General features: G+C 31.3%; 1 protein-coding gene and 1 non-coding gene across 2 annotated transcripts in view; both read right to left on the bottom strand.

The window, feature by feature from the left end:
* Window positions 1–4,524: 4,524 nt before the first annotated feature.
* Window positions 4,525–12,688, bottom strand: part of LOC129949494 (abhydrolase domain-containing protein 2) — a 28,543-nt gene continuing 20,379 nt past the window's right edge. Inside the window, exons 2-6 of the mRNA XM_056060992.1 lie at window positions 9,347–9,516; window positions 8,941–9,108; window positions 8,691–8,877; window positions 8,278–8,627; window positions 4,525–6,359 (exon numbers count right to left, since the gene is read on the bottom strand). Of these exons, the coding sequence (XP_055916967.1) occupies window positions 6,184–6,359; window positions 8,278–8,627; window positions 8,691–8,877; window positions 8,941–9,108; window positions 9,347–9,516 (1,051 nt within the window). The 3' untranslated portion in view covers window positions 4,525–6,183. The remainder of the gene's footprint in view (window positions 6,360–8,277; window positions 8,628–8,690; window positions 8,878–8,940; window positions 9,109–9,346; window positions 9,517–12,688) is intronic.
* Window positions 6,657–6,738, bottom strand: Trnas-aga (transfer RNA serine (anticodon AGA)). The gene has a single exon. It is a non-coding gene; the product is annotated as a tRNA-Ser (tRNA).

The following is a 12,688-nucleotide window of genomic DNA, read 5'->3' as shown; positions in this document are numbered from 1 at the left end:
CGATCTCGAATCAGTTTCGAAGACCAAGGCCTGCCTCTGCTTCTTGTTCCCTCAGGTTGGCGTTGAATACTTACGGGCTGGAGCTTCGATGTTCATTCGCTCGACATGTCCTAGCTATCTTGCCATCTTAAGCGTTGAACACGTAGTTTTTTTACCAGTGGCAAGTCGATGTACAGCTGTCGACACAACCCGAACCATAGATCGTACGCAAAACCTTCCTCTCGAAGATACCAAAACATCCTTCATCCGCCTGGGAGAGAGTCCATGCTTCTGCACCATACAGCAAAACTGGGTTGATTAAGGTTTTGTACCTTGTATCTTTGGTACTTTGCGATAGTCCCTTATTCCTCAACTGCTTGCTTGGGCCAAAGAAACAGCGATTAGCAAGGGTAATTCTACGTTTGATCTCCGCGCTGGTGTCATTTGCAAAATTAACAGCAGTGCCCAGATACAAAAATTGGTTTAACACCTCGAAGTTATACATTTCAATTGTCACGTTTTGACCCAAGGCTTACGGTGTGAATCTACTCTCTTTGACGACGGTAAATACTTCGTTTTGTCCTCGTTAATGTCAAGACGCATTTTCTTCGCCTCAGGTTCGATATAAGAGAAGGCACCTGTCACTGCTCGTTTGGCACTCCCATTATGTGGATGTCATCTGCATATCCAATATATTGTGTGGATTTTTGAAAGATGGTGCCACTTGTATTGGCGTTGACAGCGCATCGCCTTGTCGAAGCTCTCTGGGGGTTTCGAAGGTTTCGGTTGAGTCTCTTCCAATTTTTACTCAGCAACGAGCATTTCCAACGTCATCCTCATATCAGTTTGGTAGGAATACCAAAACTCAACATGGCACGGTATAGTTAGTTCCTGTCTAAACTGTCATAAGCTGCTTTAAAATCGATGAAAATATGGTGTGTCTCGAAGTTATGTTCTTGGGTCTTTTCCAGGATTTTGCGTAGAGTGAAAATTTGGTCGATGAAATATTCCACACTGATAAGAGCCAATTTTTTCGTCAATAAATGGCTTCAGGCGTTCACATAATACGCTTGACAAGATCCTGTATGCGATGTTTAAAAGGCTAATGCCTCTGTTGTTGGCATGCTTTCTTCCGACCAAATTTTAGTATCTAGCATTATATGCGTCTCGACTACGGTATTCCCCTACTTATCTTTCAGAACTCAGCTCGACTCAAATTATAAAACACCAAAAATAGCCTAGAGACCAAATGTTAGTTTTTTTAAAGATTATTAAATTGATTATTATAATTGGGGAATTAAATACTGCAATGTCATTTTTGTTTTTCAACTTTAAAGGTCATTTCTCTTCATCTTTCCCATCATACATCACGGCTTGCTATGGTGGTCCTACTGCAAAAACTATAAGTTCCATGATCGCATACTTCCATGTTTCTTTCTCATCCCTGAATTTAGGTCGCCCTTAGGGCAATCCATGAATACGCCAACAAAATGTATATACATACATAGGTAGATATCACAATATAAGACACATGTACTGATACTAATGGGATAAGGAAAGGAAGTGCAATAGTTTGTGAACATTGCCACAGAGATTACCAAATCTGTATACATTTTTAGCCTAAAATAATCCTCTACTTATGACTATGGTGTTTTAATTTAGTTATTTAAAAAATAACCAGAAATTGATACCATTGTTTATAGACCATGTAAATATTTTATACATTGTATATTTACATTGCTTATGAACAAAGATATCAAATTGTATACAACATGTTTATATACAACGTTGCTAAGATGTATTTCCGTGCAGCGGCTACTCTGGGTAATTTATTGTACACGAACCTTTTTTCCTAAGAAAAAGGAAATATCAAAAACAAAAACCATCCTTTGAAATAAGTCTGCAATGTCGGTAATGCAGAATTCAATATTCAATACGATAGGGTGATACAAAATACTCTGGTTTGTAACTTTTATTATTCTTAATATTTTCATAAAATAAGGTAATTTTTAATGCCTCTAAGGTATTTATAGAGCATTATAGAGCATAACCGCTTTTAGAAGTTGCTTAGAGCTTAAATATTTATTTATCTTATAGAAAAGCCTGAACATTTCGAGTACGCTCTGAGCAGAGTTTGTTTAGAGCTCTCCGAATTATTTATAAAGCAAAATAAAGTTCTGTACTGTCAAAAGTCTAAGAAGTTCTGTTTGTTTGGATTCGTAAAAGTTTCCCAAATTTGTAATAGGCCTAAATGGAATGAAGGGGTAAAACCTTTAGTACTTTCATCGGGGAGACCAAGTGGATACGGCGGCATTGGGCGGTGTGAATAAAAACGAGTATGACGAGTATTTACTTACAAGTAAAGTGTAACGAGTATTTAAACTCCAAGTAAACCGATGTGAATGGGCGGTGTGAATAAAAACGAGTATGACGAGTATTTACTTACAAGTAAAGTGTAACGAGTATTTAAACTCCAAGTAAACCGATGTGAATAAAGCGTGGAGTTTACTTGTGACCGTGTACTCGTCAACCCGAGGGTTTACTAGCAAGTATTTACTCGCGAGACAACTGAATTCACAAAAAAGGCAAGTAAATACTTGTAGCGCCACACAGACTACGCATCATTTACTGTTGTGACTTGTTCTGTTTTCGCCTAACGTTCTGTTTTCGCCTAAACTGAGCCATCTTTCGTGTACAAGTACGACTGCAAGTCTGGGGTCGGGTTGACTTGCGAGTAGACGAATATTTACTTGCTACAGAAGTATTTACTTGCGTTTATTCACACCAAAATTGGCATTTTTCCGGGTTTTACTAGCCTCTCAAGTATTTACTCACGAGTAAGAGTAAATACTTGTTTTATTCACTTCAATTTTGGCGTTTACTTGTAATTTTGATATGTTCAAGTATTTACTTGTCCTACTCGTTTTTATTCACACCGCCCATTAGCTCGTGCAAGACTCTCAAACCGCAGAAGAGGAAAGAAAGAAAAATATAAACTCCCAGGAGTGTTCGGCTGCATAGACGGAACTCACGTAACAAACAAATATTCATTTTTCCCAATCAGATAAGGATTTAATTGGTGGATTCCCTTTAGGAAGTAAATCGTATCTGTATACTTTTCCATAATACTGACCATCAGTTCTATTTTGTCTTCATATTAACAAAATAGATACACATACATTTTCATATCAACCACAAATTCTTGGTTGATACGTCTCAAATACTTTTTAGTTTAGAAAAATAATTATAAAAGGCACTTTTTTCATTCTCTTCATAAAATGAAACATAAATATATAGAAACAGTGATTTGTATGCAATTTAATTTTAAAATTACTTTTTATTGACAATGTTTAATTCGGTTGCTATAGGTATATTTTCGCATGTAACCAAAAAACTTATATTTCAGGATTTTCAAAGGCTAAACAAAAATTAATTATGACTTGGCGGAATTATTTTTGAAGGGAGTTATGATAAAGTTAACGCAATTTTCTTGTGCCTACGTTTGGTTTTACAGCAAAGCAAGTCTTTTTTTATATTGGTCTTGATTTGAGGTTCTTGGTTGACTATTTTTCGGTGATTGCACTAAGGGTAAAACTTCTTAAACCTGCACTGCTTCATCTTCGTTGACCTTCATCAGTCAAATTTGGTAATTACAACCCTAATTCAACACCCGGGGGATTAACACTTGCATTAGACGACTTAGTGCTTCTTCATAATCATTCAATCGGTGTTATTAGGTCCTTCGCCAGCAGCAATTGTTTCTAACTTTTTTTTGTCAATCCATACCTTTTAACATCAAAAAAATAACAAATTGAATGCACTTGAGCAAATGAAATTTACTCTTTACCACTTGGTTAAATCGTGTTGTGGAGGCTTCAAGCTATTCAACTCCACTGCGATAGCTTGCCACTTTTTTGCTAGATCCGCTTTTTGACATCATCTCCCTTGCGACTTCAGGATTTTGCTCCATTATTTCCACCATACTTTTCCATTGTTTTCTGTTATTTACTATTATGTTCCTGAATAAAAAATTACCATTTTTTATTAGAACAACTTACATTTTCGCAAAACAATTTTAATTCCAGCCACATAACAAAATTTTAAAACAGTAATTGAAAACGTAAAACGAGAAAAAAATCTCATTCACAATAAACTATTCACAATCAGTTTAAAAATTAAAAGTTTATACTCATAATACCGATTCATCAAATAGTTGATAGATATTATCAACTATCAAATTGAAACTCATAATAAGGCTGTTACATTGCTCCGTCTCGCCTTGTCAACAAATTTCCCATGGAAATTTTGTTCACAATAGCAATAAATTCCGAGGGGAATTTCGAACACTATTCACGATAGGAATTTTTCGAACGTTCACGACACGACCCAATTTATTCACCTTCAATGTTTTTAAGCTTAATTTATTGCTATTTATTTGAAAAATTAGTTCTTAAGTTAATAGAAAATCATCAAGATAAAAAATTTAAGATTTTAGTGGCATAATATAGAATACATGTTTTCCATTTTAAATAAAAGTCACTGTAATAAATCAAACGTCATTTTATTGATAATATTTTGTAATTTTGATCGCAAACGCCTTTTTCAGTATAAATCAATTCATTTGATGACGTTGCATATACCATAATACATACATAGTTTTTATTTGTTTATAAAAGCAAATTATATTTTCAATAAGAAACAATTTTCGTTTATGCTAGACGAAAATAAAAGATCAAGGCGATACAAAAAATACAGAACTCATATTCTATTCGTTAAATTACAAAATTTTGTTTTCAAGATGTATTTTTCTTCTCATCTAAAATTTCGGATTTATTGTTTTTTGTTTTATTTATTTTTTTCAAAATTTTAATTTTTACTTGTTACTTAACTTCACGTCAATTTAAATTTAAATCACAGTCAAATAAAGTAACTTTTTCTTTCTTAAACAAAATTATATAATATTATGCCTATTATATATTTTATTTTAACATTTGGTGACAAATTGTTTCTTAGTATATTTATTAATACAGTGGCGGGTGTATTATATAAAAATAAATTATTACTTATAAAAAACAGGACTATCTATAACACAGACTCAAAACAAATGGTATTTCAATAATAGGCCATATTTAAGGACTAACTGCAAGACAAGTGCAAAATTTATTTACTCAAGCCTTGTCATAAGAGTTCAGGCCTTAAAATTATCGTCAACTAAATTAAATAAGTTCATCCATCCAATGAAAATTAAAGTAATAGTCAACTGAATAATTATAAATTTAGAAGTTTTTTTGGTGGAATTTCAAGGACACTAAAAATAATTCAGATTCAAATTTAAAGCATTTTCGTTTTTCGCAAAACGCTAGGAATAATTTTCAAACAAATTTTGTTTTTTTTTTCTAAATAAACTTATAGAGAAATTAATACAATTATTTTAATTCTTTAAACAAAAAAGGTATTAATCGAAGTAGTGCAGCCTCTTTTCTATGACTTTTTCCCATCATAGATGTACATTTTATAATTTTGTTTTTGTTAAAAATTTCAAATTTGTTTTGATCCTACTACATAAGTACATAATCAGTTTAAAAAAATACCTAAAAGTTAAACTTATTGGAATTTTCAGTTTTATTTAGTTTTTTGTATTTATCTTTTTTTTGTTTTTATTTTGCGTGTGTAAAAAATGGATTCAAAATGTTATAAAAATGCATAAAATGTTTTCTGTGTACAGTTACAGAATTTTGTTTTTTTGTTTTTCTTTTTGTATATAATTTGTTTTAAACATTGATACACATTTATTATTTGTCATAAACAATTAAATTTATTTTTTGCGCATATTTTTTTCACTAATTTTATGAATCACTTCACATCTATATAAATGTATTTTGTTTCATTTAATGAATTTATATATTGAGCGTAAGGTGTGTAAGTTTAATAATAATTTATTATGATTTCTTTTTGCTAATTCAAAAATAAGTTCATATTCATGGTTAAACAGCTGTTTTCGTGTGAAAAAATGCAACAATTCAATTTTGTTTTGTTTTATTTGCTTATAGCAAACAAAAATTACATAAACATACATCATACATATATATCATAATACTTTATTTAGATTTTTTTCAATTATTTTGTTTTAATCCATAAAACAATAATTTAAGATTTCATTTTGATTGTTTTTTTATTCTGTTTCGTTTGGGTTCCAAAAATAGTTTAAACTGAGATCTTTCTGGATGTTGGATCAGCATGTATCATAACAATTGATCCTATCATAGCGACTAAGGTGCGGTCCAACCATGTAACCGGATTTGGATAGATAAGTCCTCCTTCATAGAAACCTAGATGTCCACCATGGGCGACTTCGACATAAGCCGTCTGTTCGTGCGAAACTAAAATTAAGAAAATTACCATTGGACTTTAAATACATTTGTTTGCTTTACTTAATTTTTTAGTTTTAAATTGTAAAGTTTTTTAATGGCTTCGAAACACTCCGAACAAGTTTTGATAGGTTTACATATTTAAATTACCACAAATCTAGATTTTTTAATGAGGTTGACAGAATCATTCGTATTTTAAACTACTCTTAAACTCAAACATTTTCAAACGACTCAGAAAGTTCAAATTACTAGACACGGTTATGACGTATAACTGAAGGAATTGACTTCAAAAAATAAAAAAAATTACATCGCAGTCGGTAGGATTCGAACCTACGCTCCCAGAGGGAATCTGATTTCTAGTCAGACGCCTTAACCGCTCGGCCACGACTGCTCATAAAATTTTTAATACCAATTTATGATTTTCACATTACTCTCTGCCTTAAAGATAATAAAATATTGATAATAAAATGTTGATAATTATTCTTCAATGTATTTGAAAAAGTTTTAAGCATTATTCCATGTGTGCTGAGGTCACTTATACACCTGCACATCAATTCGGTTTTAAGGTGGGATATAAAGCTTTTCATGCTTCGTTTAAGCTCGTTTGTGCTATCCAATTGAAGAAATATAAAAAGAAGTGCACACGGGTGCTTGACTGGCTGACTTGGAGAAATCCTTCGACACCTTCTAGTTCTAACTAAAGTTAACTATGGTATGTATTATTCTTTGCGATATGTTCAATGCTAGAAAGTTTTATGTCAAAAGTGGTTAATTTACTTCTACCACAAAATTCGATAATTACAATATTTCTCAGTAGGAAGCAATTTTAAAAGTAATCTAACTCTTAACGCGTACGGAACGGTTTAAAAACTATAGGTCATCAGAACTTTTTGTCAACGTGACTTCGACAGGATGAAGTAGCTATATTCCAATGATTGCAAGTTAAAAATTAACTTCTAGAAATGGGGACTTCTGTTAATGGAGCCATCGGAATTATAGGAGTTTAGAATTCGTAAGGCCAATTGTCAGTTACTGACATCTGGTTGCATCGTTGCATATATTGTTGAATAAAATATTTCTCACTAAAGCTGATAACCTCGACTAATAGATAGGTTAGGTTAGGTCAAACGCGATGCCGTGGCCAAAGAGCTTCTCAGATTTAGGTCGATTTTTGGGAGGATTGTTGATGTCTTTCAGTGGAAAAGACGAGACGACATTTGGATATGTCGTCAAAAAAGTATTTACTTTATATTATCTTTCTTTTTTAGCTAGGCTTCGTCTTCAAACTTTTTACATAAATAAGGTGAACTGATATCCATTCTCTTTATGTGGGTATTTATTGAGTTGTGACATGTTAAAATACAAATCAATATGGGTAATTGGGGTCTGCTTAGTTTTAGAAGGTAACTATTTTACACGCAGTTAGTATTCTGCGATTTTAAGTTCAATGTGTTTACTCTGCTACGGGAGTTAAGCTCATCAGTTAGACGCTTTCGTAACTTTGTAAGAAGCACGCTATAGACTATGGCTATCACTTTAGATTAATTAACAGATTATTTATATTATTCTATCTACGAAACGCTTATCTATAGTCATCGTAAAACGATTTTAGTCATAAACGAACAGTCCTTTCAAAACATGGATCAATGCGTAAAATTGTGTCCAATTCGGACGGAAGAGATAGAGTAAAGCAGAACAACCAATTTTGGTGGTTTATATCGAAAATTGACTAAAAGGCATACGCATTAATGATATAGTTGAACTTAGTAAGTTCATTGTGAATTACCGATAACTAGGGTCATTTTTATCTTCGTTACCTTTAAGACAGTTTTAAGTTGAATACAAATATAAAAGTATGAATTTAAAAATAGGTGCAATAATTTCTTTTCGTATTTGTTATTAAATATCAAATTAAATATTAAATACTTACGAGCAAAGTCTTTAATAGGTGATAATAATTCCTCTGGAACTAAAGGATCGTCTTTAGCATTTATGAATATCATTGGTTTTTCAATATTGTCAAGATAATTTAATGATGAACTCCATTTATATAAATCATGTGTCGATGGGAAATTGTGCACTCTCCGAGTATAAGCTTCATCAAGTTCTGGCAGTGTTGCAGCAGCAATTATTTCTCTTTCTTTTAATCCAAAACGTGTTTTAACCTCATCCGAGAGCAATATATGACGATGTTTTAAAATTATATTTTTTACATTTTCTGTCATAACATATAAATAGAAACGACGGAAATTTTGCCAATTAAGTAACCATTTTGTACCCCTATAAAAATAAATTAAATATATTAAATTATATTCCATTTGTTTTGGAGACATTCAAACTTACTCAACAGCGTTATACCCTTGACATATTGATATTCCTCCAATAACATTCTTTGGTTTATTGGTATTCTTTTCGCCCATATATTTTGTTATTAAATTACCGCCTAGACTGAAACCGACAGCTATTATATTGGTGGACGGATATTTTTTGTGCAAATTTTCAACCATTGCTGAAAAATCTTCCGTATGTCCTGAAATTAAAATGAAAGTTAGTAAAAATAGGTAAAACATATTATTTTGAAGATTAAACATACCGTATGTAAAAATTCTTGATGCTGTAACTTGAACACTGGGTAAGGCTCCGATATGATTTAAAACAGCACAACGGTAGCCATGGCATTGTGCGTAATGAACAAAAGTTCGAATATAAACACTTTCTGATGTGTTTCCAATTCCTGGACATATAGCAACGGTGATATCATCTTTACAATAAAAAAAAAAACATAATTATTATTATTTTAAATCTAAACTTATCAATTTTACGACAAAATGACTACGATTTCTTCATAGATAAGATAAATGAAAACCCCTTTTTAAGGAAATAATAGGGGTTAACATTAAAGTCAACATGTTGATAAATATTTGAAAAGCCGCCATAGACATTTTTTAAGTTTTTGGATATATACAAAGGAAGGTATATCAACAGATTTGATTACTCACCTTCGTGTTCATTCAGTGGCTGATAGAGATCATAGGTTAACGTCGACTCATCAAATAGTGACAAATAGACACGTTCACCTAGTGGCCATGGACACTTAACACGACCAACGATACTATGTAGAACTGTTTGGACATGACCACTAAATCCCCATATTCGCGTTGGAACATATCTGAAATAATAAAAAATAAAAGGTTAAAGTTAAGGTTATTCAACTTCTTTTACGAGGAGAATGCATGTGAAATTTAGATTAAGCTCTGAAGAAAATGTGAGGTTATTGTCATTAGTTGTGGACTGCACCTTAAATAATTACAAACATGATTCTTAAGTTTGCTGTTAAATTAATTTTGTTTAAGAGAAAGCTTTTTAATTTGAAAATGAAAATTGTTGGGTTTAAAGGTTGGAAAAGACAGTGCAATTGGATTTTTGAAAGTAAACAATTAAGTCATGATTTTATTTTAAAGAGCATGGGCAGGTTCAGACATCATAAGGGACTTTATTTGCAGTCAACTGCATTCTTTGAACGTATATTTTTACCAAGGCAACTTGTTAGTTTTTCAGGTGTCATAAACTTCAAACTCGGGATTTTGTTTCACTAACCTCCACCTTAAGTCCATCGTACTAAAACTACCAAAAAACATAATTGTTTACAAAACACACCTTATGCAAGCTACAATTCTATCTCGATTTGTATTTTGTTGTTTAACGAAATAACACTTATTCCTTTTCCAATTTGACAAGGAACCCTAGTACATAAAATAGAAATTCTTGATTAGCATTCCAGTCAAATTTCCAATAAAGTTTCCTTAATTGGAAAGCAATTTGTTGGTAGCTGGCCAATCAGATACTAGAAACTTGCCTTACTTTCAAGTACCTTATGTCGTATGAACCAGGAACCTGCCCCATGTCACTCTTCCATGAATTATACTTTTTCAGAGTGAAATGAATGAAGCAATAAGAAGGCAACTTCATACAGCTAAATTTTGTTGTTATATCATAAAACGAGGCGATGGGTCACACCTTTCTATCTTCGTTAAAGGTATTTAATGGACAGATTTTTGAAAAACTAAGTATGTAGCGTCCGTATTTTGGCTTTGAGGGGCACAAAGTAATTGTGATTGTGATATCATTTTAAAAAAAAAAAAAACTAAATTCCGTCCATCGACGGTGGCAAAATCCAAATCGATTTGAATTTGCTTGGAAGTTTCGAGAACTAAGCACAACTTTATTTAAAAAAAAAGACAAGTACATACGACTAGCCCATGTAATTGTCTTGTTTTCTTTGAAATAATGACATCAAGAAAAACAAAACTTCTTGGAATTCTTCCAACAGTACTCAATTTAAGACTTTTGTTCGGTATTTAACAGGAAGCTAAAAATATGTTTTTCTAAATGCATTTAGAAGACATACGAAATAGAAAAGCAATAAAGACAATTGGAATTAACAATTGCATTCTGTTTAAGTATAATGCCTATTAAAAAGACTATAATATTGGAGAAAGAGTATTTTAAATTCACATATATTTAAGTGTTAAGTGCATTGAAAAAAGTCTTATTTAGGGAAGGTCAAGGGTATTTCTTCTTGTTTTGGAAATTGGTATTGGTTTTCTTTTAAGGGTATAACAAACAAAAATATGTACATGTAGGTTCATATGTATGTAATTGAATCCTTAAGTTATTTTGCCATCAACATGTGTAAATATATTTATAGTTATGTAATAATAGATTCCTTTTTTCTACAGAGAAAGTTCATAATATATAAAAAAAAATACTTGATTTTCCTAAAAACCTTGAACATGAACATGAACTGCACACCATGTATTCGAATGTAGGAATGTACTTCATATATATTCCGATTTACATATTATGAAGCTTAGGGACAATATCATTTGATTTAGATTCACTTCAACTTCAAGGCAAGAACAAGTAGGTAAAAGGACTTTTTATTCCAAAGACCTACAAAAAAAAAGGAAAGTTCCTGTCGCAAAGAAAGAGTTTTTCTTTTTTGATATATTATGGAGGTAGGGGTAGGCTACACAAAGAAGAAAACTAAAGTATGAGTATTTATCTTTAATGCTTGAATATACATTGATTTCTTGAATAAAGGAACCCTGCTTGTAAGGCTTATGAAGTTGGACAGAAAAATGTATTTTTTCGTTTGTATTTCCTTCCGAAGAAATAGTTAGTTATTCATGGATTTCATGAATATTATTGAGTGACACATTATTTTGTTTGTAACCTTTTGTGTAATGAAATGGAAATAAAAATTATCGATACATTGAGTTATAAGCACTATGAAATAGATATTCGACAGCTACTTGATTTCCGATTGGAAAAATTCACAATTCAATTTGAAAATTGAAGTTTGCTTTGCACATGATGGAATTGATACTAAAGACTGGTATTTGTTTAGATTTTAGAGGCACAAATTTAAATGGGGGTCCATGGCCGTAGTTAGAGGCATTTTTTATCAAGGAGTAAAATATCGTTTTTGAAAAAAAATATACTATTTGGTTTTGAATTGAGGAACAAACAACATTTAAAGAATGTTCTTTTGGTCTTGAATCAGACACCAAATGTTTCCATTACAAAATTTGGGAGCAAGTAACTCTGCAAATATCAATTTCAAAGTAAAAATAAAAGGAGGCTGGATGCGACCCACACTGATTACTTTCCATCCTGTCTGTCGATTTGTCTTGCTTAGTTTAGTTTGTAGGTTTTCGTGTTGGTTTAAAAAAGTTGTCAGTTGAAGTATTCTTAAAAATTTTTTAATTATTAACAATACATATAAAGAAATAATTTAGTTTGAAAATCTAGTTTTGTTAAATAGATTTTTAGTCCAAAACAAATTTTTACCAATTTAAGTAGCATTTCATAAATTTTTACAAATTGGATGAATGAAGTAATTTAATAAATTTGAGAGATATTAAGAACCGAACATCAATTTTTACCAAACCTGCGTACTATTTTTTGTAGATTTTATTTTTTTTTAATTTTCTTTTAAGTTAACTGTCAATTCGATTTTTCCCTAAATTTTACTGAATGTTAAAAACAATATTTCTTATAAGTTAAAATTAAATGGAAGCCATACTCTCAAAATTTGTAAAAAGATATTTGAGTCGAAATTCAATTTTTACAAGTTTTGTTAAATTTGTTTAAGTTGTTATTTTTTGTAAAAAAAAACTATCAATTAGATTTTTCTCACAATTTTACCAGTTTTAAAAAGTTTTTTTCTCTATCATCATTGGTTCGTGAGATATTTAGGGTTAACCAAAATGTTCACCTTTTTTAAACTGCTTTGCAGTTCTGCATCTTTCTGCCTTATTAACTGGATAACAAAATTT

Source organism: Eupeodes corollae, chromosome 3 (assembly GCF_945859685.1).
Source record: "Eupeodes corollae chromosome 3, idEupCoro1.1, whole genome shotgun sequence".
Lineage (NCBI taxonomy): Eukaryota > Metazoa > Arthropoda > Insecta > Diptera > Syrphidae > Eupeodes > Eupeodes corollae.
This window is presented reverse-complemented; position numbering and strand designations above follow the sequence as displayed.